Source organism: Anopheles coustani, chromosome 3 (assembly GCF_943734705.1).
Source record: "Anopheles coustani chromosome 3, idAnoCousDA_361_x.2, whole genome shotgun sequence".
NCBI classification, from domain to species: domain Eukaryota; kingdom Metazoa; phylum Arthropoda; class Insecta; order Diptera; family Culicidae; genus Anopheles; species Anopheles coustani.
The window spans coordinates 19886532-19913298 of NC_071288.1; the positions used below are offsets into that span (position 1 = coordinate 19886532).

Consider the following 26767-nt stretch of genomic DNA (forward strand, 5'->3'; position numbering starts at 1 on the left):
GGACATTCTCGGAAAAGTGTTAGCACAACACTTAACTGATTATTAGTCCGCGTTCCTCGGCCAATTTAGCGGAAGAATTTCAAATTAAATTAAATTAAATTTGCCAGTAATTCAAATCAATTAAATTACTCTGTTTTAAATGTAATATATTGGTGCTGAAGTACAGATAAATTCAATGCCCCACATACAATTTATGGACTTCCCAGATGAACGAAGGTATTTTTGCAGGTTTTACCTCCAAAAGTAGCACGTCGAACATTCTACTGTTCCACGCGTTGATACTATAGTATAAACGCATTCAGACCGGGGCATCGAGCTGTCAAACGCCACTTGGATTCTTCAGTTCAGTTCAGTCAGCCATCTTGCATCGATATCGGTTGGTTTGTTCAGGTCGGACGTGACTATGCGCTGGTGAAGTAATTGTGGAAAAGTTTTCGCGTATCGTTCGTACCCTCGCCCCGTGAAGCCGTGGTTTAGCTCGTGCAACGCACGCAGGAGCCATTTCCGGTAAAAATCCGCTGACCATCAGGCGTTGCCCGAGCATTTGCTACCCTACCTGGTCCGGTTTGGCAGAAGGCAGCATCGCGGTTGTAGTGCTTGCATTGTCCTGGTTCGCTGTATCATTGTCCCAACCGAGCAACGCAGAAAGAGTGGCCAAGAGTACATAAAAAAACGACACGGTCGGCTTCGAATGGTTTGACAGCAGTGTGGAAGAAGTGAAAATACCGTAAACCACAAACGTACACCTCCGTCGTGGTAGCGAGCGAATCCAGCAAGCTGTACCTGGGAGCTCGTTATTTCCGCGTGTAAAATGATTGCCCGAGGACGAATCCGCAGTCGTGGACTGTAATCCTTGACGCGCGAGCGTTGCCCTTAGTCCATCGCGTGGATGTGATGTGTTTTGGTGTAACTCGGGTCCGCTTGAACCTATGCCTAGTAGCGAAAACGACTTCCGTAATCTAGGAGTGCGTTCCTGTGAAAGTGTGCCGCGGGGTGTGTGAAATGTGAAAAGAATGGTGCTACGCTGTAACTGCAGGGAATCGAGAGTTTGCAAAGTGCGGGTTCCGTTTTCACAGCCTTTCTCTGTCCCGCAATCGCTGCTGCTTCGTTTGTAGTTTACTTTCTCTTCTTTTCCTACCCATTTGCATTCACGTCGTCTTCACTTGGCTTGTTTTCATTGGCGTTCCTCGTTCCCAGTGCCTTGTTTTTTTCATCCCCCGTGCAACCGTGTGATCGAGTCGCGCGGTTTATTTCGCTTGGTTTTCCACGTTCGGTTTGGAAAAGATTATTAACCGTCGCGCACACACACACATACTCAGTTACGCTGATTTTTCTTTTACCTTCACCTGATGAAAACCCGCCCCTGTCATTGAAGCAGAGGATTTTTTTTTGTTTCTTCGTGAAAAACGCTGACTTTTCATTCTCTACGTCCCTCGTATCGTACGTGGCGTGTATGTAAACGAAACGGGTAAGTAAACGTTCGGAGGTGTATTTCACGGTCTCATAGCAAAAAAAAAAAACAGACATCCATCAGGTGCGTGTTCTCTGGGACGTGATAAATAATTCCGTTAGTTCTATCGAGGACCCAAGCGTTCAACGATTTACTTGGTCTAGTGTCGAGATCGTAGTTTGTGATAAGATTACCTAAATGGCCCTCATTTTACATCCGGCTTGATTTGTTTCCGATTCGAATAGTTTTAAGTCTTCACTTTTTCAACTAAAGGGTGCCAATAATGTTTCCGTTAGAAGTGCCAGAGTAGTCCATGGGAAAGCACAGTTACCATGGCACACAGATGTCGTCACTCCGTGACTTTTCTTTGGTCCAGTGTTTCTTCGCACAGAAGTTTGTTTTGCGTACTTACTAACTTGACTTTGTTTCTATTTTCCAGTTAAGCAAATGCCAAGCCAGCGCGCACTGCGTCTTGTAACCAGCGATTGACCTTTGGAAAACAAGCTTGCCGCAAAACTTTTCATCAGCGACATTGAGCAGAAAAATCTACAAAACCTGCTAAACCAATTCAAAGGAAAACAAAGCAATCTTGTCGGCTCCGTTGTTCACATACACCAGACGAGACACGACGAATGAGAGAAGACAGCAAAGCGAAAGCATCTCGACCTCCGCCGTACAGTTTACTGCTTTTCGTTGGTGGCAAACACATGTCCACGTGAAGTGCAGACCTCGATCAGGTGGGCAATGAAAGCGACAGTGGAAGGACTTTGTGTCGTGGCCTCATTCCCAGCGTAGGAAGTTTATTTTACCGTCTGGGGGTAGTGCGACAATTCGAAAGAGTTTTTCTTTTTAGTTCGTTTGGCAACATTATTTTTCTACAAGCGGGGATAACGGGTAAGATGTGGCAAGGAACTCTTTTAGAAGCCTGCTCTGATACGCGCAACATTCCCGGTCACAAAAACTCATTCGGTCATTATTCGGTACATTTCCTTTGCAGATTCCGTCAACGATATTTAAACGTACATTTTAGACGCACTGGAACATCAAAATCGATGGTTTTAGTTTGTAGCTTGGACTGAGCTCATTAAGGAAACGTCTGCACTCGCTCGTCGGCAGTATGTGGAATTCAGAGCGTTCGCAAAGCAACGGGGGCGGAGGGTCCGGTTCGTCCACTCGGACGCTCGGCATGACTTCGGCGATTAGTACTGCCGAACCGAAGCCGGAAGATTTTCAAAAAACGAAGGAACTTGAAAAATGTTTGGGTACGTTCGAGGAAGAGCATTACATGTTGTAAAATTCGTACTAAGCTCAATATTATTTTCCCCCGTTTTTTATGTAGAACCCTACAATGTGTTTGAAGCCGAATCGGAGCTGAATCATCGAATGGAAATTCTTGCCAAGCTGAACACGCTCGTCAAGCAGTGGGTGCGCGATGTTTCGATCGCAAAAAATATGCCCGAGGCGATGGCAGAGAAGCTGGGTGGAAAAATCTACACATTCGGTTCGTACCGACTCGGAGTGCATCACAAGGGGGCCGATATTGACGCCCTCTGCGTGGCTCCACGCAACATCGAGCGGGCCGACTATTTCGGATCGTTTTTCGAACTTTTAAAACAACAGCCCGAAGTAACGGAATGTCGAGTAAGTTGGCGAGAAGGGTCGAAGTGCTGTGTTGATTTTATCCTCCACACTTCTCTCTTATTTCTTTTTGCGTTATAGGCCGTCGAGGAAGCATTTGTACCTGTTATAAAGATGAACTTTGATGGTATCGAGATCGATTTACTGTTCGCTCGGTTGGCGCTGAAAGAAATACCGGACAATTTCGATCTGCGCGACGATATGCTGTTGAAAAATCTCGACCAAAAATCCGTCCGCAGCCTGAACGGGTGCAGGGTGACGGATGAAATTTTGCGGCTCGTACCTAACATTGAAAACTTTCGGCTGGCGCTGCGAACGATAAAACTGTGGGCGAAAAGTAAGTAGTATATCGATGGGGGAGGGTTGGTATGGTGTAGCGTTTGATATGAACATTTTCCTCCTTTTTTTTAAGGACATGGCATTTACTCCAACTCGCTCGGATACTTCGGTGGTGTATCGTGGGCGATGCTCGTGGCTAGAACATGTCAACTCTACCCGAATGCGGTAGCTGCCACGCTGGTGCACAAGTTTTTCCTTGTGTTTTCGCGCTGGAAGTGGCCTCAACCCGTTTTGCTCAAGCAACCGGACAACGTGAGCCTCGGTTTTCAGGTATAAAATTTGCTAGCAGATCCAGCTTTGCTATATGTGTCCATTGGAATGTGGTAATGGTATAAATAATTATTACGGATTTCCTGCAGGTTTGGGATCCACGAGTAAACGTACAAGACCGGTTCCACTTGATGCCAATCATTACGCCGGCCTATCCACAGCAAAACTCTACGTTCAATGTTTCCAGCTCAACGCGCAAGGTGATGCTGATGGAGTTTAACCGCGGCATGCAGATCACGGACGACATCATGATGGGGAAGCAATTGTGGGATAAATTATTCGAGGCGCCCAGTTTCTTTTATCGGTATGTAGCTTTCAAAAGTATTCAAACTAATAAGATACCATTCACTTAACGCTATTGTTTGACGTGTTTGCGCACAGGTATCGCCACTTCATAGTCCTGCTGGTGAGCTCGAGCAATGCCGACGATCACCTGGAGTGGTGCGGACTGGTAGAGTCGAAGATACGCTACCTGATACTGAACCTGGAACGCAACCAGCACATCAATCTGGCGCACGTCAACCCCAAGTGTTACGAGCAGCACGAACAGAACTCTGGCACCACGCTGAACGGTGCCGATGGTAAACCGACCCCGTTCTGTTCGCTCTGGTTCATCGGGTTGGAGTTTGAGCGTTCCGAAAACCTGAACGTCGACTTAACGGACAGCATACAGAGCTTCACCGATTCCGTACACAAGCATGCGGTAAGTTTACATGCAACGGTTTGAATGTTAATGAAAGCTATTTCATTAAAAAACGTTTTTCCACTCCGTTCTGCAGGTGCATATTAAACTGCTAAAAGATGGCATGAAGATAGAGGCTCGCCATGTTCGACGGAAGCAACTGGCGCAGTACCTCGATCCCAATTTGCTGAAACGAGAACGGAAGATCTCCGACAGCTACACCGTCAGCGCTGGTGCCGGTGGTAGCAACAACGGTTCGGCCTCCCCGGCAGACGCATCGTCGCGAAAGCGTAAATCCACCGATCCATCTTCCGCTACGCCAGCTACGGCCAGCAGCCCGACAGCCGGCGGTGCTGCCGTGCCCGGCAGCAATGGCAGCGCTAGCAAAAAGCGTCGTAACGATTCCGTGAGTGCAGCTTAACCACAACCCCTCAATGACACAGTATACCTAGAAACCTAGCCTAGTTCGTTAAAAAAAAAACTGGGATGCATTTTATGTTATGCGTTGCCTCACGATTTGATTTGCGATCATCTTTACTCTTGTACCCTTTCTTTTTCCATTTAACACTCTTTTTGGGCGTTACACGGCGTTCTAGTTCGACGGAGCATCGAACAGCAGCTTCTGCAGCAATTCACCGGCGGTTGCTTCGAATGCGGAAGATCGTAAAAGCCCTCCCCAGCCGACGGCGACGGAAAATGCAGCAGGGAATGGAAGTGGCAATCAAACGGATTCTCCATCGACCGCCGATCCAGTCGCGTCATGCTTATTGAATGGCGATGACGATGAGCGTTTGAATGGGTCAGACGAACCAATGGCTTCGGCTGTTGCTTCGGAAGATCAAACCGATGGAAAGTCTAACGACCAAGACTCGTACGATGCTTCGAAGGAGGACACCTCGGAAGCGGTGCTTACCACTGCCGCCAATGGTACCGCTCATAATAGCAGCAGCAGCAGCACCACCGCCACCACCAATGGGACAAACAGTAGTAATAGTATCAATAGTAGTAGTAGTAGTAATGGTGGCAACACTTCGACACCTGCCACGCCCGCAGCGGCGGCGGCGGCGGCGGCGGCAGCTACCGAAGTTGCCTGCTCTTGACTGACTCGTTGTCGCACTCCTTCGATGACGTACCATCGTGATGGAGGAACGGTCGCTACACCTGCACCTATAATGCCACCCGCAGTTGGCCAGAAGCAGCGGTCTTCCCTCTCCGGTGATGTTAGTAGTAAGATTATGTTAGAGCAAAGTGATGCTGTTTCCCCAGCCTTGGTTGGTGGCTCTGCCACCGCTGCTGCTGCTGCTGCTGCTACTGTTGAGAACGGTGCATCAACTTTACACGGTGATAAGCTATAAGAGCCCGAACCACTACCCAGACCAGTTAAGCATATGTAGGAAAGACGATCGGATCTATTGAACCGAAGAAATAAGTAAGTAACGGGGGACGGGATGGTTAAAAGCAAGGAAAAAACACTTCATTTTGTAATCCGTCATATGTTCCCCTCCCCTTCTAGTGTAACACATGACTCATCTACTAAACACATTGTACATAGCGTGGAAATTCAAACGGAGACGCAGTCGACAGACGTGGAAAGACAAGTAGAATCGGTTCCAAAGATGTCTGTCGGAAATTAAAACATAACATGGGTAAGGTAAGCTTCTGCCTGCGGATGATGCCCGGCGACGGTCGACCGAAACGATGCCGCTCTGGTTAAGTTTCCCCCCGGCTGTAACCGGGGAGAACAGATAGTGAGAACAGATTAGATTTATTTTTCTTCTTTTGAACACCTAAACGCATAACGATAGAACACTTTTCGGCTTTGCATTAAAGCCGATCGGAAGCAGAAGCAGAGTATGCAAAAATCAAGTGTGTACAGCAGCGGTGCGAGGCACAGGACTTTTTGCTGGCGTACGTGGCCAACACACAAAAGGACGACGAATATTTAATCCGGCGTGTGTTCCGATAATGAAGTGTAATGTGTGCGGATGGATAGTGAAAAACGGTTGGGGACTGCAAGAGGGAATTTTCTAAGCAACTAAGGATTTAGCGGGAGGGTGCAACCAGAGGACGAGCAGAAGGGAGAGATTGCGCGAGATGTACATAATTATTGATCAGTAAAATATATGACCGTTGCGAAGAGCGAAAGGACAGAAGAAATTGTTCAGAAACACCGTGTACAGTACAGCAGCAACATTTATTCGAAGTGAAACCGAAGACAGCAACATAGCAAAGGCTATTGAGCAAAAGGTAGCGAAGATTGCAAAGAGGAGCGCAGTCGATGTTTAAGGATTGCTCGGTAACGATCAGCCTTTCATCATTCTTTGATGGATTATCGACGTAGCTAAATGCTGCCATTATTCACCGCACGGTTACTGTACGCGATTCTTTTACGTCCTTTAATTGCTACATCTATAGCTCAATTGAGAAAAGAGCTGATGGAATTACTATTTCGACAACTAAACTTTAGCGTAACAAATGAACACGTATATTGATGGTGTTTTTAATCCTATTTTTCTTGCAAAAATGAGCTACGTAGAAGTTTAATTTTCCATTATTTTCCGTTGGGCGTCTCTTTTATCAATTAGCACGCTACACAGATATATTGGGTGGTTTCCACCCCCTTTCAATTCGTAGGATCCATTCGAACATCGAGGATTGGAATTAGTTTTCCTTTTTTTGCTGCGCAGTATGTCAATACTGCTTAGCTGAATGCACAGGGCTTTCACTATCGGATGAAAACGAATATTAGTGGATTCAACAAGCAAAAAAACACAAAAAAAAACAAAAAGTAGAAGATGTTAGTTCGAGGTAAAAAGAAATCCCTCCTATATATGAAAAAGTGCAACCAGGACCGCCACGTAAAAAGTGGCCGTCACAAAAAAAAATGATCCTGAATATGTGTAAACTGAACTCAATCCGCAAAACCATCAATCCCATATATGAGCATAGGCGATAGGTGCGGGACAACCTGTTGATGAAATGGAATACAAACTATTGCATCCGTACAATAGTATACACTTATCATAATTTACTTAATAACGTCCCCCAATATGTTTGAAGCGCGTTTACGGCGCAAATGCTGTGTTTGAGGAATAAAAATTTGCGATTATTATCAATAACAAAACAAAAAAATTGTCGAGACGGCGTTGCCAGAATGGGTGGAACTAATTTTTCTTAAATTGTGCGCATCCACCGGGAGTAAGATATTTGTTTCCCATTGCTCTCGGTGGTAACGAGAAAGGAGGGACCTGGCTGAACGGAAAGTAAACGATATAAATCCACGCCAGAGCGCCAATTTATGAACATTTACGGCAAAAAAGTCAACGATCGCAACGGACCGAAGAAAGCGATCGATCCGGCAGAATTCGGAGGGTAGAAAATCTCATATCTCACCAACCAGATGGTGGGCAAGAAGCAGTATGCAGTAATGCGTTTTTATGTTTGCACCGACAAAAATGCATTGTGTGCATTAATTAAACTGTGGATGAAAACAAATCATAAGGAGTGTTTGATCGATGTGGGCTGCAAATTAATGATGCATGATACACACAGCGCGTTTATGGTAGAAGAGTAAAGCCTAGCAAGAAAGAAGGGCATATTACAGATAAAGAGGGATACTAAGAGAAAAATGCACATTCATCTATCGTTTGTAACATTCTATGTAACGCATACCGATTTGAGATTTTTTCAATAAAGGTACATTTAACCCCCGTTTCATACCGGAAGCACTCATCGTTTTAGCATTAGCTTTTATATCGCTTTGGGTAGATACTTACTTGAGAAAATAAATTGTGTTCGTAACCTACTTAATAAGTTAAAAATATTCCTAACCAAACCCTTTCCAAAGTCCCTTTGAATGCGCACTTCGAGTAGTAAACATTTGGGTCGATCATTTTTTTCTCGCTATTGACTGGTGGGCATTTGCGTTTTGTAGTACCCGAAAAAATACGTCAGCATCCCGTACGGACGTAATTGTGTGCAAAAATAAAACTAGTTTAAAATAAGTTCCTCCATCGAATATACCCTCCTCGTTCGTTATTACGTGAGCGGACTGCTGTACGGTGTGTAAGTGATCGTCCGTAGCGTTTCCCGAGACCGGGAAATGAGATTTCCCCCGAAGCGCATTTACTCATCGCGGATTTGGAGGCTCGTCCGCGAATCTGTACCAACACAAGCACAAAACCGGGGGGACATGACTAACAAAGCGACATGCACAGGGCATGCTGTATCGTTGCATTTTTTGTTTTTTACCCTACCGACGGCCATGAGACAGACGCATCTTGAGACACCATTCACTTTGTGGCGTTTGTGTTGGTCCATTTTATTTTCTTTGCACGAAGTAAAAGTGCACAAACGAAGCTGCGCGCGCTGATCTCTGACGTACGATTACGATGGACGTAGTACGGGGCGGGCGGCTATTTTTTGCAATCAAACATTCCGGTTGTTTATCACGTTAATGTAAGGTGTATCCTAACTCAAGGTCGGCCTGCAATGGGTAGTGATAAAATAAAGGAAAATCACTATCAGCAGCTAGGTTACTTATCGCGAGCACAAACAATAGGCCGCCAACCGGGACAGTTGATTATGCTTCAATCTGCACAGGCTTCAAAGGGTTCCCGCAAGAAAAAAAGCTGTTTTATTGGTCATACATAAAAATAAGTGTCTAGGTCTAGGACAATGTAAATTTAGATTCGATTTTGGTAAACAAATCGCTTGCTCGAAGCAAACCGATGGATGCGTTCAGCGCCCCAGGCGGTCGAGAAAAACAAGTTTTTCCGCATAGGCTTTCCGATACCGACCACCCAAGCCACCCCTTCACCCCAGTGTAGTTCTCTATTTATTTTGACGCCCTTTCAAAGTACCCAGTAGGCGAGATGATATTTTGCAACGTCCATGCCAAGCCCCCACAAACCGTCAGCATGCATTCCTTTGAAAAAAAGGTAAACAGATCGGTGACAGTTTTCTCGCGGAATGCTCGCCAACGTCAGAGAGTGAGAGCGAAACGAGAGCGAAACGAGAGAGTTAATCTCTCGGATGTGGTTTGTTTTGGTGATGTTATTTAAAGGCTGCTCAAGCAGCAGAACCGTCATTCAGTTCAGTTGATTTTATCGCATCGAGTGGCAGCTGGTGGCGCGTTCGCTTTCGCAGAAAAGTGGACGGTCGATTATTGGCTCTTTCAAAAAGGCGCTTGCATTGAGGTTGTTGTTATTGAGGAAGTAACGCCAACGCCTGGACAGTTCGTAAACAACCCGACACACCAGTTGCAATATCGCTGTTTGCTGCAGTGGATACGGTTTAATTGTTAAGCAAAAAAGTGCGAAGCTGCAAAAGTGAAACAAAGAACAAGTAGTGAAAAACTTAACCAACCGGTTGATAGGCAAAAGCTGTTCTCTTTTGTTCTGGTGTTTATCTGCAAGTGCAGCACAATGCCTTCGCGTTTGGATGGTCTCTATCGGTCGCTGCTGCTGACGAAGTTCTTCTGCAAAGGCTGGGGCAAACCGGAGAATCTCGAAAGGTACGCAGGAAACCATTCATCCCATCCTCCGTAGGGTAGCCGCTACCTGGCCTGGAAACAGTCGCCCAACGGACTGCGTTACCGGCCAAGTGCTGATAATAATCAGGACATCAGCAATTACATAATTATTGGCGCTATTTTACCGCCTGACGATTTTGGTAGCAAGTTTGCACTTGTACTGTCTGTTGGCTCGGGGCTGTTCCGTATCGCGAAGCGCACGGATCGGTTAGTGTAGCGCTATTTTTAGTGATAAATCAGTGAACCCGCGGGGTGAACTCAAATTCCCTACACACCGCACATCGTCCCCCGCAAGGTGGTGATACGCTTGCGACGTGTCCGGCGATAGAAGTTTCTGGACGGTTTCGTGAAGTGAACGTGGTGCTAACAAGTGGAATGTCATAATTTTCGCGTGCGTATATTTCGTGCACATCGCATTGCGTACGGTGTTTGTCCGACGTTTCGAAGTTTTCGTTTCGCAAAGACGCAATTTCCCAAACGCTATTCCTACGCAGCCGCGTGTGAAACGGCCTGGAGATATGTTGCGGAATGGTGGATAAAAAAAGTCCTTTAAAAACATCGTACGATCATCCGACATCAAAACAAAAACAAGAAAATTCGAATCATTTCACGCACACCACGACGGACAGTGTGTGTGTGTTTTGTGGCTACGATAAAACGTGCTTTGTTTACTTCCTGTTGTGAGATTTTTTTTTTCTTACAGCGGCCCACAGTGTTTTGGTTTTGAATTTAAAAACTAGAGTAAAAGTAGAGTAAACTAGTGTAAAAATGTATGCCCCATGTAATTGCTATCGAAATTTAGGGTTTATGTTGAAAACAAACATGATGCGATGCAACAAACATCCACGCATGGCTTCCGTGAAAATCTGAACGCCTGACAACAATCACGTACGCAGTGGAAATTTCATGCGTAGTTAACCTTACCCTTCCATCATCTCCATGAGAACGCCTTTTCTCGAAAAAGCAGGCGACCAAATCGACTTCAATGGCGTGAATCATTTTCATACCGGTAGTAAACACGATCCACTTGAGAATGATGAATGAAGTGATGCTCCCAAGCCACCGATGTCTTATTTCGAGCAATCCGACAAAACAATGTAATGCCCGTGGTTGAATGAACTTTCTCCGTCCGAGCCGTTGGTGTATAGTTTGTAGTACCACGTGTAAGATGGGTTAAAAATAATGTTCTACAATGTGTACGTTTTTTTTTTACTTGTCTTTAGGCTCTTCGAATTTCGCAAAATTATGTCCAATCGCGCGGCATGCTCCAAGCTCGTTCCTCGCGATTACCCGGTAGTGATCACCAAGGAGGAACTACAATCGGACTGCAAGATACTGGAGGGCAAATTCATTACACCGCTGGAAATCTACATGCCCGGTCTCGTGCCAGATGTGGCACAGCAAGCACACTTCCAGATAGTTCTCCCGCTGAAGTGGAACGATGAGCGCTTCAAACCGATATGCATCCATTTGGCCGGTACTGGTGATCATGTGAGTAGCGAAGCAGAAGCACAAGAGATGAAACTATGTACCCCTTACTAACGATTGGTTCTTTTGTACAGTACTTCTGGAAGCGACGTAACCTGATCGTCAAACCCCTGCTAAAGGAAGCGAATCTCGGAGCAATCATCCTCGAAAACCCTTTCTATGGTTTGCGGAAGCCAAAGGAACAGCGGTAGGAATCAGCCGAAAAGCTTTTGCACTCATTTGGACTTATCGAATAATCTGTTTTCTTGCCTTCCAACAGAGCATCTAGTCTACAGAATGTGTCCGATATTTTCGTGATGGGCGGTTGCCTCGTGCTAGAGTCGCTCGTGTTGTTGAACTGGTGCGAACGGAACGGGTACGGTCCGCTCGGTATCACCGGGCTCTCGATGGGCGGACACATGGCTTCGCTTGCCGCGACGAACTGGCCGAAACCGCTGGTGCTCGTTCCTTGCCTGTCCTGGTCGACGGCCTCGTCCGTCTTTACCGAGGGTGTTATGAGCAATTCGATCAGCTGGGACGTGCTGGAGACGCAGTACTTTGCCGATGGCAACTTCCGTGAGCGGCTCTCGAAGATGGTGACGGTGGTGGACGATGCCTTTGTGGCCGGTAAACATTTCATTCAGAACTTTGACAAATCGGTTGAAGAACTCCGGCAAGACATTAACGAGACGAAGGACCTGGTGTGCGGCGAGCCATCGTCAGACGTCAATCTGACCGTTATCCGTGAGGTAACACCAGAACGTGATCAACAACAGCAGCAAGAGCGGCAGCAGCAGCAGCAACAGCAACGCGCCAGCAGCCGCATCCACATAAACCGGTCCAACGTGCTCAATCTTTCGGAGCCGCTGTTGAACAAACTGCTCAATAACGTGAAATGTGAACTGACGCAGGACGAAATCGACGAGTTAAACATGAAAATTCATCTCGCCCTAAAGCGACACAAGGAGGAAATTCAAGCCGAAGGAGGAGCAGATACACGCATCAATGATAAGCTTATTCTGGAGGTGAAGACGGAAGGGATGCCGTCGACAGAGGGTAGCACGACGCCCGCGTCCACGAAATCGGTCGGTTCGAAGATCATGGAGTACATCAGCTGGGGATCGTCGTCGTCGTCGCTTCCGGAAGGAGAGAAACGGCCACCGATCGACACGACCAAGCAGCGTTGGTGGGAACGGGAGGCGCTACAATTCATGCGTGGCATGATGGACGAATGCACGCATTTGAAAAACTTCTCCGTCCCATATGATACGTCGCTGATCATCGCCGTGTGCGCGAAGGACGACGCCTACATTCCACGGGATGGGTGCACCAGTCTGGAGGACATTTGGCCGGGTGCTGAAATTCGCTATCTCGATGCTGGGCATGTCAGTGCGTACGTCCTGCACCAAAAGCTGTTCCGATCGTGCATCATTGAGGCGTTCGAGAGGGCTAAAAAGAAGTGGATTCCCGAGCAGGAGCCCCTGCGCGGTGAACTGAATGGCCACGCATCGGGGCCAGCGATTGACAACGGTCCGCAAGATTCAACAAAATAGACGTAAGCACAAAAGACAAACAGGAAACATAGGAGTTACCAAAGAAGAGGGTAGGAGATCTGCATGATCACCTTCCTTGCAAGGCAGTGGACAAGCAAAAGAGCCCGGGAAATAGCACCAAAGGCGTGACGATGGTCACGGCTATTGCTCCGAGGTAAACATATGGATAATCAATATTATCCATCGGACCGAACGCATGCCTCTCGTACATAAAGAGGAGGTCATGGCTAACGCGGACAGCTTGCAAAAGCTGGCTAACGTGGAACCAATGGGACGATGATTCTCCAACTGATACAAAAAAATATAAAAAAAACTTTTATGGGTGCAGATTCTATGACACGGTCCGCAGATGACGCACAGTTTACAACCGAGCGGTACGAAAGTGTTTTGTAAAGATTAGTAAGATTGTGATAATGGAATGGTCATATTTTCTACGGAAAGACCGAAAGGCAGAAGAAGGGTAAGAGAGAGAGAGAATAGGTTACAGTCTGAGATATGGAAATAGCGCTAGGGAACAGGAGACAGAAACGTTTACAATTTTGCCATTCATTATCATTCTAAAAAGAAGGTTGTTTAATTCTGCTAGCATAGTCTTTCCCTGTTTGCAGAGGATCGTGCCGATGCAGATTTGAAAAGTTCAAAGTATTTTTTGCCTAAAACATGTGTATTTATAACGCACAATAATGTTAACGATCGTACCACGAGCGATTTGCGTAAAAATGTTTTTGATACTCTGCTTTCATTACATTTCAATACTCTGCTCACATTACGTACAGTACAGCGAATAGCTTTAGTTCTATTATATTTTTAAATTGAATTTTATAACAAAGTTGCGTTGAAAAAATAAAGCTCAAATCAAACAAAATAGTAAATCAAATCGATTTCCTGTCCATTTAGTATATGCCTGCATCTGTGCATCATTTTCATGTAAAAATTTAAACTACATTCATTAATTCCGTCTTTTATCAAATGTTGTATTTGTAGGATTTGTCTAGTGTTCTTCTTTGATACACTTAAATTAGCCGAAAGATTTCTATTGAAACATTTGAATTTTTTGTTTGAATATCGAATGAGGCAAGAGTTTGTACTTACGGTTTACGAGTGTAGCGTATTGATTCGCAGTCGTTGCGCATCGAATCCGCGTGCAGCATCCGAACTGTCACCACGAATTCGTAAACACCGCGAACGGAAACGTCAAACCTATCGACGGCGAAGTTTGCACGACAAAGTGCACGTTGCCGGAAAACAACAGCACAACATTGAGGTTGCAAGTGTTGTGTTTGAGTTTTTTACAGTGGAAAAATTTACCTCACTGCTTCTTCGATTGCCATAAATGTGGTTTTAGCGTGAACACCCTATCAGTGGGCAGCAGTGACGTCTTCATTCTTCTTCCCCCGGCGTCTAGTACGTGCAAAGCACAGAAAAATCTTCCTGCGAAAGCAAAAGGTAAACAGGCGCGCGCGATGGTTGAAGGGAAGGGAAGGCACATCAACCATATATGAGATTAGAGGAACGACCGTGAACCGCCGGCTTGGAAGCATCGGGTTGCTTTGTTTTATATTGCACGCGCGTTTTATACTAAACGCAGCTGGATACGGGAAGAACGAGAAACAAAGCAATCATCATCTCGCACGGCAGTGATACCGATTACATAAGCTGAAATTGGAAGGCGGCATGGTCGCACAATAGAAGGGTGGTACCCGTGGTGACCGTGTGATGATTTATGCCATCTTCCTGGCGGGCATGACAACAAAGACTAAATCAACAGGCGGTAGGTCCGCTGTTGACCGGAAGGATGCGCATAAAGCGTAAGGCGGTGGATGATTAAACACTTTCGCTTGTAACCTTTGCCCGCCGGTTAGCCACGCTCGTGGCTGATGATTCGCAGATCTACTATTTGTTGTCTGAAGGACTCAAGGATGGTCCTGTAAACGCAGATCTTTGCCAGCGACAGCCGTGTTGTCTTCCCAACGATAATGACCCCAATTCGCAATTTAATCGACGGCGGCATCCGGCTGTCGCCCCGGGACTTTAAGATACGCATCGAGAATCGAAACGTATGCTGGTAGATACCGTGGCGCATCGGGAAACCAGTGTTCAGTTGTACTGCATTGATACATTGTCTGGTTTCGTCCCTGCCAAGATGCTATTGCAAAACAGTAGAAGAAAAAATAAGTCACAATAATTTATATCTCTTTCAGTATCGCTTTGTTTGTTCATTCACGGTAACTCATGCTTCCCGATCTCTTTCTCCCGCCTGTAGCGTATTCCGCGAAGCAACAGGAAGTGCATTTTCCCTGCCGAAGGACGTCATCCTGCTGCGAGAAAACTGCATCGTTGTAATTCTTCCAACCAATTGCGCGGATTTTCCGGAGCACGGAAATTGCACACTGCATCGTCTCCATACTAACACGCCCGCTCATTCTCTCCACACGCTCTCTCCCTCTCCGTCGCTCTGCCGTAGAACGGAAAAACAAAAACAAAAAAACATCTGTTTCCGCGCGTGGCCGTGGACGAAGCGTACGGACGGAAGTGGTGGAGCGTGTGTGGAAGGCCTGCAGCGGGGTAGACAGCGAGCAGCGAGCGCGCGCGTAAAAAGCACGACGTAGCCACGATGAGCCAGATTTCCATTAGAGGTTTAGCGCTCGGTGCGGCAAGTACCTGCAGAGAGATGTCTTCGTCGTCGTCGTCCTTCCGTAAAGTGACCCACTGTATCTTCGATATGGATGGGCTGTTATTAGGTGAGTATGGAACGGTAATGGGCACCAGTATCCAGTGAGGGCCTTCTACTTTCCTCCATCACAAAGCGGATCCCCTCGGGTTGGGGTCAGTAGTTCGCGTTCGTTGAAGCCAACGCCGTACAACAAAGTCTTGAATCCTAGGATCGGCTCGGTGTTCTAAAAGTTCACAGTGGTGTGATGTTATTTCATCGCTGGTTGCGTGATGCGCTCCATAGTCTACTTTGTTTCGACGCCCAGTGTGCAAAGCGAAACTTAGGATCCTTCTACGTGCAAAACGGACAAGGACGATTGTGTTTCGTTCGTGTCGTTCGTTAGTGAGTGTTTACTTTTTGTCCTTGCTCCGCCGTGGTGCAGTTCGTGTATGTGCTCTGCTATGTGTGTGTATTGCGACCAGCACCATGTCTGAGGGGGGAGTGCGCTAAACAGAGCTGCTAAATATCGAACTAACAAATCGGTACAAACTCCTGTCAGGATCCAATGGAGGCCGTCGTTTTGCTACGCCCTTGGAAGTTAATCGAATAGTTTAGGTTTCCTCCGGTCCAGGGCGATTGATGCTTTGATTGCATTTCCATAGCTCCAAGTACCGGTGGGCGAGTATGATGAATGTGTCTGGCGGAAGTTTGTTGGAAACCGGTGCGTGACAAGATTACTTTTCCAATCAAACACAAAATAACGGCTCATCAAACTGTCGTCTGTATGATGTAAATACCCTTTCAGCATGGTAATCGACAAGGTCGTCTTATCATCTGCACACATGGGACGCGAACAGGTCGGACAGAATCCCGAGTGCTGTCTTTTGCGATGAGATTTTGTTTTTTTCCATACCCTTCTCAATAAAACATCACTTTACTAAGTTTGCCATTCACGTTTAGCGATAAGAACGCACCGATAACGGTCTCACTGAAATGATCGTGTGCCCCCCTTCCCGGTGACGTCACTAAACACCGGTGACGATGGCATAACGGGATGGGTTGTGAACTTCCGTAATCAATAGTTAGCGGTTTTGCTCACCACGTGCAAAGTAGTTTAAGTGGATCCCTCCTGTTCCACCTTGGTCCACGGTTGGGACCAAGAAACATGCGAAAACAACGTTAGTATGAAGAAGCGTCTAATCATCTAATCGTACGATAAAACAATTATTTTACCGCTTGGCTATTGGCCAATGCGGATCATGGACGTCCTTGGGCGTGCTGGTGGCGTGTTGCTTCTATTGATCCCCTCATGGTATACCGGGAACCGGGGGTGGAAGAAGTCGTTCATAATAATAGTTTCAATTGGTGTATCTAGTAGGCGACTAGATTGGTGCTTCGCAACAACCGGAAACAAAAGCGTTTCAAATCCTCTCAGGAATTATAATACACAGTATAGATCAACCCTAGTTCAATGCGTTATCGTGAGTTCATATGGTAGGGTTGTTTCAAACCAACAATGTTCCTTATGATATATTTCCTTTTTCATCAAAAATGGCTATATGGCCCCTATTTTGTAACTGTTGTATTGGATGAATGTATTCTATAACTGTGTCAATCCGCATTTTTTCAGAAATTTTTCTTTTTGAACAGAATTTTGTTTTGCAAGATAGAGAAATTTAATTTATATTTTTCTCTGTTTAAATTTTGTTGTTTTTGGAACTAGCGCGATAACATGAATGAAATTTTGGATCGTAATGAATTTCGTAACCAGGTTGTGCCTTTAAATGTTGAAGAGAAAGAAAAACACGAATTGAGATTACCACATAAAGCGAGGCGTACCAAAAGTTTAGTGATTTGTGATTATATCGATCACATCGTTAAACGATAATGTATGTGGAATATTTTGCACGTGGTGTCCTTGAACTTTGAGAAGCGAAGAAAAGCGAACGCAGTAGGCGACCAGAAGTTGTTTGCCAGATTTTCAATCATTGTAGACGTAGCATAACTTCGTAGCATCGGACGGAAGCCGTCTGCCGAGCGATCTGTTTTATTTATGTCTCCGTACGTACGTGCGTTCGTTCCTCCGACCATTTCCCACGACCCACCCCACGATCCCCGCAGATACGGAGCGACTGTACACGGAGGTGACGCAATCGATCGCGGAACCGTACGGCAAGACGTACACGTGGGAGATCAAGCAAACCATCATGGGCCTGCAGCGGGACGAGGCGGCCGAAGCGATAGTGGCCGCACTCGAGCTGCCCCTCACGCCGGCCGAGTACGTGCAAATCTCCACCGAGCGGATCAACCGCGTGATGGAGGAATGCCAGCTGATGCCAGGTAACGTACACCCGTTCCATCTCATCCCGACTAATTGCGTGTTTTTCTTTCTTTTCTTATTCCTTTTCCGCTTCCCGCTCTCCCGCAACACTCCCCACCATCCCTGCCGGGTGCATTGGCCTCTTTCTTCACTTTCCCCCGGGTCACACGCCCAATAAATCCCGAACAACAACACAAACCAAACATCTCACAATCTCATGCCGCCGCAAAACCATTTGCGCACACACCTTAAACCCCATCGTTTGCGTCCCTCGCTGGGCTCGGTCGGTCGGTCGGTCGGTCCATACGACGGCGGCAGATACGGAGAAGATCTACGAAAGCATCTTGGGGAATCTGCTGAAGTCGTACAACTCGCCGTACCCGTGGGCGACGCGCATGAAGGTGATGGGCACGACGGAACAGCGTACCTGCTCGATACTGGTGAACGATCTGAAGCTGCCCTGCACGGTCGATGAGTTCCTGGCGAAGTTCCGCCGGGACCAGTTGCTCTGCCTCGGCAAAGCGCCCCTCATGCAAGGTCAGATCTTCCCCGCACCGACCCATTCGAACCGCGCTCCTGGTGGTTCCCTCTTTTTGTGCGTGTGTTGTTGTTGTTGTTGCTCTTGTGTTTCTGTGTATTAACAAGTTATGCTCATTCTGTTGCTCTTCATTCCTGTCCTCTTTGTTGTGTAGCAAAAAACTCCTTTCATTTGGGAAAACAAAAATCAATAACCACCCCTAACGGCCTACTTTGATACACGTCATAGATTATCAATTGTGTAATATATTGCAAACAACAATCCTACTTTGGTTTACAAATTGTCTCCAAACATCCTGCCCCAATTTTTTTCTTTAATTCTCCTTCTAGTATCTTTATATACTGGTAGTATGATACACTGTCAATACAACTTCTGCATTCTTTTTCCCACGTCCCAGGAGCGGAACGGTTGGTTCGTCATCTGCACCAGCACCAGATTCCGATCGCGCTCGCGACCAGCTCCGGGGCCGACTCGGTTGAGGTGAAGACGAAAAATCACCGTGAACTGTTCGAGCTGTTCGGCCACAAGGTGATGGGCTCGAGCGACGCCGAAGTGAAAGAGGGCAAACCGGCGCCGGACATTTTCCTCGTCGCGGCCAGCCGCTTCCCCGACCAGCCCGACCCCACCCAGTGCCTGGTGTTTGAGGACGCACCGAACGGTGTGACGGCGGCGATCGCGGCCGGCATGCAGGCCGTCATGGTGCCCGATCCGCACATCGAGGAGGACCAGCGAAAGCACGCCACGGTCGTACTCCGATCGCTCGAGGACTTCCGGCCGGAGGAGTTCGGACTGCCGGCATTTTCGTGAGCCGTCGTTTGCTATGCCCAACGGCGGGAGGGAAGGGAAAGGGAGGGAGGAATCAAATTCGTCCATGTTGTACCGATTACACTGGGTAGTGACACCCATCTGACACCTCCTCCCTCCCTTTCCGGCCGCGTCTCTCACTCTCTAGAACACTCCCACCCGACGCGTGTTTGTTGTTGAAAGTAGCGTACGAGCGGGACGAGCATCGGAATCGGTATTCGGTGGATTCCGGAGCCGGGAGCAAAGGATAGCGCCTCTTCGCTTTTTTTCAGTTCAATTTTTGGAAGGCTTTAGTAGACTGCGGTAGACTAGTTAGGATGAGCCAGGTGCGACCGATTGACCGAAACCAACGCAGGAAACTTTTACACGTTCGTTTGTAATGATGGATAATAAATAAAAAAGCAAAGCTTTACGAAGTCTAGTCGGAAGTAACTTAACTCACGCTGGAACTGGAAATAATGGTGGATATTATCACACATGATGGTGGAACTAGGATACACCACCGGGGTCTCCATTATTGAAGACACTCCGTAGGCATTTATAATTAAGCTGTAGAAAAAATCACAAAAAATTTTACGGTATATTTTGTTTTTACTGCAACAGAGGCTGCTACGTTAAATAAGTTAGTAGTATTTTTCGCTCCCGGACAACACACTCTGCGAGCAGCCTACTATAAACGGAAAGAAAGAATGTCTACTTCAATGTGATAATCGTAGCTCCGCACGCGAGTTGATCATGGTATTTGTGGTCAACGCCTGCCTGGTATCCTGCTAAAGTCATGCGACCCTGTTACTCGGATGCAAAATTTAAGCCAAAATGCTTCAGCCTGGTGAACGAAAAACGCGGCGTGCCACCTCAACGTTATCAGCTCACACTAGTAGACTGAACCATTCCCCATTGGTAGTGGTTCGTGGCTTCGCAGCAGGTAGCCTCCTGGATTCCATGCTACCCTGGTACGGTCGGTCGAAAATCGGTGAAGTTCTGATGAATTTGTCCGGTACCGCGCGGGAGTGTGCATCGATCATTCGATGATGACATCTACTGTGCACTCTCTCTCACCTATGGCTGGTATTGGCGCTCTGACCACGTACCGGGCTACCTCCGATCGCATCCTGCTACCCGGATCAAAAGGCAGCTTTTTCTCGGGTTTCGAGTTCTCGCGGGTGCGATCGTCGCGACGTCGTTTCTTCGGAATGTTTTTATTTGGATTGGATTTAAAAAATTGCGAATAAAATAGCGCAATCGATGTTAAATGATTTCGGATGGTTTTCCCAATCTTTCCCGATTGATTACCCAATTAATCATTTAAACGATTTTCATATTTCTCTTACAAATTTATCAAGAATTTAGATATTTTATCATTTGTATCAAAGGCAAAGGAAAAATCCAGATGCCATTGTAAATAATTGTAATACATTTTCATAAATTCATTTTCAATCTTTTCTTTCTTCATTATTCAATCCATTGTGATATTCAAATGTCCCCAATTTCGGATACTGGTGTTTCCCATCCCAAAATTCAATCAAATAAACAGTGTGTGCATTTTTATCTTTATCTAATACCGTGTATATATTCATAATATGTATAATATTGTATTTACTTAAAACTAGAAAAAAAAAATCATTCAAATCGCATTTGAACATCGTCATCATCATGATCATTGTTTCACTCCGGTATTTTTTTCATTTTAGTTTGTGTGAATGTTTTTCCCGCTTTTTTGTTTGTTTTTGTTTTCTTTTATTTTGCGCTCGAGTTTTCACGATTTTCTGCTCATTGCTCACGATTGCAGCGCTCCGGAACGACTTTATTGGTTGGTTGGTTTTTTTTCTGTTCTGTTGCTTGCCGACAGTTGTCGCATTTAAATCCCCTCCCCGCAGTATGATCATCGCCATGTTCTAATGTTTTGCATAGGCGTCTCCACGGGGTCCCCTCACCCCCATGTAAAACCAGCCGGTAAGGACATTTCCGGCCAGACCTTAAATCGAGGCTCCCCGTCGGTTCGGCTCGATGTCGAGGAGCGCTAATGGTGCGCGGTTCGAGTGTTCGAAATTGTAACCCTTGGGTTGTACGCGTGGTTAGGTTTACTTCTACTCATTGATTCCGCGGGGGGAGGGTTGCTTAATTTAATCGGAAATTTTACGCCTAATTTTTTCACACACATTTTCGCAGTACCGTACCGTAATCAAAACCACAACAATAACCAAAATAGTACTTGGACAGGGCCTAAAACCAACGTTTTCACAGTGTTATAAATTTTTGATGATTTGATTTGTTCCTCCCCGCCCCCAATAGAAGATTCATTTAAATACCGAAATAAAAACAACACCAAAGTTTAGCATTTTAACAATAAACGGCGAAGAAAAATTAACACAAACAAAAAGGATCACTAATGCACACACGATGTTGGCGGTAAAACGGTTGAAAGATCACAAGATGGCAACGCCTTTTTTATGCTTTACTTTCGCAAGCATAACTTTTTTACGTTTCATTATTCGTTCTCGTTTCGAATGTTGCTGTCACTTTCGTGCAATCTTTACAAACATTTGATCGTATTGCATGATGTATACCTTGTTCATTCTGTTTGTTAGTTCAGTTTCTTCTTTTCTTTAATCAATTTGTTTGTCCAATCTTTCTTCATTTCTTTCCTTCTCTTTGTCTTGTTTTGCGGTTAGGTTGTTTTGTCGATTGCTTCCATCGTGGTTTTTTTCTTCTCCTTCCTAAATCTCGTTTCTAGCTGATCCTCTCCTGCGCGACCGCGTTTGTGTAAATGTAAAGGCGAATGAGTCAACACGGACTAATAGTAGGCAATAGTAATGTTAAAACTGCAAAATGTCAACGGGAACGGGAATATAAAATCACGTAAAGCGGGAGGAAAAAAGAAACAATTGGAAAGGAAACATAACTAGGTGAGAAGAAAAAACCGCCCGGTTGAGCAATCGAAAAATGACAAAACCATTCAAAACCAACAACGTTCAACAATGTTCATGAACACACACTACACAGCATAAGGGTTTTCCGCTCGCTTTGTTCGGGTTACTCTCTATCAACAAAACACTCCTTGCTCGTTTCATTACGGGTTTGTTTTACGTTCACTTGTTCACCTTCGCCATCTTGTGCCGCTAAAGATCAACATATGCATCGATCGTACAGCATCGTCCATCAATGTGGAGGGGGAGGGAGATGAGCATGAGAGGGGTCTATCTGGCGCAGAGCCGGAAAGTTGTGTGTGTGTGATCGTGTATGTGTGTGTTTTGATGTCAGTATCAGTTATGCGTGTGCAATTATTACTTTTCCATCCTCTGCCGGGTTCTTGTAGGTTTGGCCGAATAGAGAAAATTTGCCTAAATTTTGTCTCCGAACAGAATCACGTCTTAAAAGAACATACCTTCAACACACACACACACACACGCACACATACACATACATAACTTCATCGGTTGCGCTGTAATTATGCAGTTCTTTCTCGTCCCTCTTTAATGTGCAACTGTTCCTTTATGACACACCCTTTAATGCATGCATTTTGTTTCTTTTTGCGTTCCTTTGCCTCATCGTGCTTCCTTTACTTTGCTGAAATCTGTACCGGTCTTCGCTTACGTTTTCCGCTTGCTACTTCTTATCGTTTCATGATGTGTCTGCTTGTTTGCTAGTGTTTGTGTTTTCGTTTGTTTCCGTTCGGGTTTTTCATTACGATTTGCATGAGCTGTATGTATTTTTGCGTGTTTTTAAATCCATTAACGACACTTGTACGATCTCTTACAGTTTTGCTTTCGAAACACTTATCCATCGTTTTAAGCTAACCATATTCATGCTCCCATATCTGGACACACACACACACGCACACTCAACTATTCTACAGTATCATTTTCATTATAATTTTCTTTTCTTTGCCCTTCCAACCGGTACTCTTCCTCAACCTTCCCTGCCTTCACGTATATTTGTTATAGTTTTTCTTTGTGGATTGTAATAATTCTGCGTTCGTTTGTTGGTTTGTTTGTTTGTTATTGACAAAGGTGTTTGTGAGTTTTAAAAACTAGCATGATTTCGAGTCCGTGTGTCCTACTTTTAGTGATTTTTAGTTTCTTTTGGTTTGCTCGTGCTGCAATGTAGCTTTAACGGTTTCGGTTTTGTTTTGTTTTGTTTTTTTTTTTTTGTTTCATTCTGTTTTACGGGTCCCGCCCTGTGCCATGTTTCGTGCCTTGCAATACATGCCCTCTCAAGCGAAAGTAAACCGAATGAGCATTAAGAAACGATAACAAAGAAGGAAAAAAAACAATGTACAAATGGCTTACACCTCTAACGTAGCTAAGGAAAATTTTACTAAAAGTGAAAGAGGCAGGAAGTGTAAAGAGCAAAAGAAGTAAGGGAAAAAGATGAAAATTAGGAAAATGTTCCTAAACCATCGTCGCAGCTATTTGCAACAGAACGAACATCGTTAGCTGGCTGAAAGAATTGTAAAATTCGACCTTCGCGCGTGGTGCACATGGTTTTTCTCTGTTCTGATATCTATGTACAACTTCTTTACATCCGACACCGACATGCCTCTGCTATTGTTAAGTATAACTCTGTGTACTGTGTACTGCTTATTTCATTGTTCCGTGTCTGTGGCGGGTTGTTCTGTTCTGTTTCTGTTATATAATTTTGTTTGTTTTCTCACTTGTTCTACACTATTTACTCTCTTTGTTGATTTGTGTTTTTTTTTCTTTATAATTTTCTTCACTTGTTGCGCATACCTCTTGCTCGACAGTCATCATTGTTCATTTTCTATTGGTTTCATTTCTCCCCTCTACATACATTATATACTCCAGCTGCTGCTGCTCTTGCCCTCTGTTCTGTACATTTCTGTGTGTGCCTGTGCTTGCAATAATGGGAGCGAAATCCAGTGTACTAAGTTTTGCTTCTTTAGTTTCCCCTCTTTTTCCCTTTTTGCACGACTCCAACGGGGAACCTGTTACATCCTTACATCCTAATGGTAGCGGGAGAAAGTGAAACGCGGGGAAAAAAAAACCTAATCGCATAAAAGTCGACGCCTAGCCAGCAAAACAATACCCGTCCTAACAACTCGTCAACAACAACGTCAACAATCATCATGCTGCATCCTGTAGCCCTTAGTTAGTTTGGTAAGTGAAATGTTGCATCCAGTTTCTAGTTCTCCATTCCGCCATTGTTGCGGTTTAGCCTTCTCGTCTGATATTTGTGTCTTGTGTATGTTTGCCTATTTGCTATTCTACAACTGCTTGCGATTGTTGCCCCACCGGCGACCCCCCGGCCCAGTGCCCAGTTGTGATACGTTTCCTTTACCGTTTCCCTTTTCCTCCTTCGCTCCCACTTTCTGCCTACTTCATTTTCCAATCTCTCTCCCTCCCTCTCTGCATCATGCATTCGGTTAGGGTGTTAAAATAGTTCCGTTTCCGAACAGTAATAAATAAATAAATGTTACAACAAAAAAAAAAAACATACACTAAATTATGCATAAAATATTTCACTACACTAAAAACTAACGATTTGTATGTGTGTTGCGTGTGGTGGTGGGGGGGGGGTGGGGGGGGGGGGGGGAGTGGTGAGTGTAATGCATTCATGTAAGCAAATGAGTTTCCTGCACGCTGCCAATCATCAGTTCCGGGCATCGGGGAGGGGCCCGAAGGGGAGGGGAAGGGCTCGATGAGTTGCCAACGCAAAGTATTATGTTTTAACTACATTTAAAAATCGCTCCCAACAACCCCATTAACCACCCTTCGCGGCAGAATATCCTCATGGCCGGGTTCGACGCTTCGAGTTACCCTAATCATTTGTAAATATAGACGCGGTCAACGAGGAAGTGGCAGAAAAAAGGAAAAGTTATTATCCAACACAATTGTCCTTAACGGCTAAAGGGTAAGTTTACGGTATATATAAAAAAAAATGGTACATTTCGTTTCGCCTAAGTCTATTCGCTGGTCCTTATAAAAGCAAGAGCATTTCAAACAACCGAAACAAATTAAAGCCCCGCGGACGGGGGTGGGTTAGGAGGAAGATCAATGATTTGCAAGCGATTGCACTTTCAGAAAGATTATAAATATTTAATAACAGGGAAATTAGCAAATACAGAAAACAAGAAACCCGAATGCCGGAAAAGAGGGGGAAAGAAGAAGGCATCAGTTTGGTTTTGAGTGAAGCACGATAGAGAACTATTTGCAGCTTTCCTTTCCACTTGTCGCTCGATCGCTTGGTTCTTTGTCGTAACACGAGCCCGTAAACGTAATCTTAGGTTTAAATGGCAGATAAATAGAATGGTTTGCTCGAACCCACGGAAGCGTAGCCGGACGCTTTCGCGCTTAGTTGGGACGAGGATTAACTTAATAAACAAAAAAAACGAAATTCTGGAGCTTAAGCGCTACATTCCTTTAAGGGCTTTGAGAAGATGAGAAGCAGAAAATAACAATGAGGTGTTAATAATAATAGAAGAAACATGCCGCGTCTGTTTCTTTGGATTACGACAGCCGAAGCGGGAAAGGCAGAGATGGATATAGTATAGAAAAGTCCAACGTTTGTCAATAGGGAACAATTAAATGTTGAATTTGATCGTAACATTCGCATAACGTACTAGAAGCAACAGAACTGAATGCACTTCGATAACAGATGCAAAGTGTTGTTTGAAAAAAAAAATAGAGAATAAGGAGCAAAAGGAGCAGAAGCAGTAAAGTTGAGGGTGAAAGGAAACATTTTACACTACTTCCGATTACATATCCTAACCGATAAATCTTAACCGCAATAACGTAACTTTACAGAGATACCATCATTACTTCTTGGCCTTGGCATTTAGGTTTCGGTTTTGTGTTGTGTTGTGTTTCTTGTGTTTTTTTTGCTAAGGTGTGGTGTGTCCGTTCTTGTCACTTTGTCACCTTCATTTCTAACAATCTTTCGGCATCGCCTTCCCTCACTTCTTATCGCTATATGCTTACCGTAGTAGCAAGGAAAAAAAACAAACAATCAAATCGATTGACGAACGCAAAACAGGCGTCAATTGTTGGTTTTTACCTTCCTTCCTTCCTAACAAGACCCTAATACATCCCTTACTAACGCACAAATGAGCCCCAATAAACCTAACTGTGAAGCAGAACAGAGTTTTTTGTTAGACGTTTGTATTGGGTTGATTGTTTTTCTTCGAAACAATTTTGGGAAAGACATTTTGTAGTGAGTTTTTTTTATTGTTGTTTTTGTTTCCTTTTACCACGGTGTATGCGTGTGTGTACGTTTCGTGTCTTATCTAACGGCTGTTATCCTTTCGGAGCACTTTTGTTTCTCAGTAGAAGATGAACGGCAAACTTAGAACAAAACTCTTACAGCCGAATGTTACCAAAAACAAACTAATCTTATTCAATTGAACATCTCTTAACCTAGGGGTAAGGTGGATAGGCATGAGTGTATTGTGTGTGTATTTTTTTTTTGTATATATTTTTGCATGTGTTTTTTTTGTTTAGTTTTTGTTAGAAGCCTTACACGATAATTTCTTATGACAAACAAAAAAAAAACTAAAGAAAACT

General features: G+C 45.0%; 3 protein-coding genes across 5 annotated transcripts; all 3 read left to right on the plus strand.

Annotated features, from left to right (window-relative positions):
• Nucleotides 1-422: 422 nt before the first annotated feature.
• On the plus strand, nt 423-7336 carry LOC131271522 (poly(A) polymerase beta). The gene is made up of 12 exons (XM_058272977.1): nt 423-1468; nt 1890-2344; nt 2448-2712; nt 2790-3091; nt 3170-3425; nt 3501-3697; nt 3787-4001; nt 4079-4400; nt 4477-4785; nt 4976-5808; nt 5893-6030; nt 6185-7336. The coding sequence occupies exons 3-10, from the start codon at nt 2568-2570 to the stop codon at nt 5477-5479; spliced, it is 2250 nt and encodes a 749-aa protein (XP_058128960.1). The 5' UTR covers nt 423-1468; nt 1890-2344; nt 2448-2567; the 3' UTR covers nt 5480-5808; nt 5893-6030; nt 6185-7336.
• Nucleotides 7337-9605: 2269 nt separating this feature from the next.
• On the plus strand, nt 9606-13787 carry LOC131271559 (protein ABHD18). The gene is made up of 4 exons (XM_058273033.1): nt 9606-9894; nt 11136-11403; nt 11475-11587; nt 11660-13787. Exons 1-4 carry the CDS (start codon nt 9806-9808, stop codon nt 12930-12932), a joined length of 1743 nt encoding a protein of 580 aa, XP_058129016.1. The 5' UTR covers nt 9606-9805; the 3' UTR covers nt 12933-13787.
• Nucleotides 13788-14130: 343 nt separating this feature from the next.
• LOC131261126 (probable pseudouridine-5'-phosphatase) lies at nt 14131-19679 on the plus strand. Of its 3 annotated transcripts, XM_058263047.1 has the most exons (5): nt 14133-14378; nt 15196-15271; nt 15397-15673; nt 17707-17925; nt 18841-19679. In XM_058263047.1, exons 3-5 carry the CDS (start codon nt 15547-15549, stop codon nt 19248-19250), a joined length of 756 nt encoding a protein of 251 aa, XP_058119030.1. In that variant the 5' UTR covers nt 14133-14378; nt 15196-15271; nt 15397-15546; the 3' UTR covers nt 19251-19679. The 3 variants fall into 3 exon arrangements, with proteins under 3 accessions (XP_058119029.1, XP_058119030.1, XP_058119028.1); XM_058263046.1 differs by lacking the exon at nt 17707-17925 and adding an exon at nt 18224-18442 and having other exon boundaries at nt 14131-14378; nt 15196-15673; XM_058263045.1 differs by having other exon boundaries at nt 15196-15673.
• The last annotated feature ends 7088 nt before the right edge of the window (nt 19680-26767 follow it).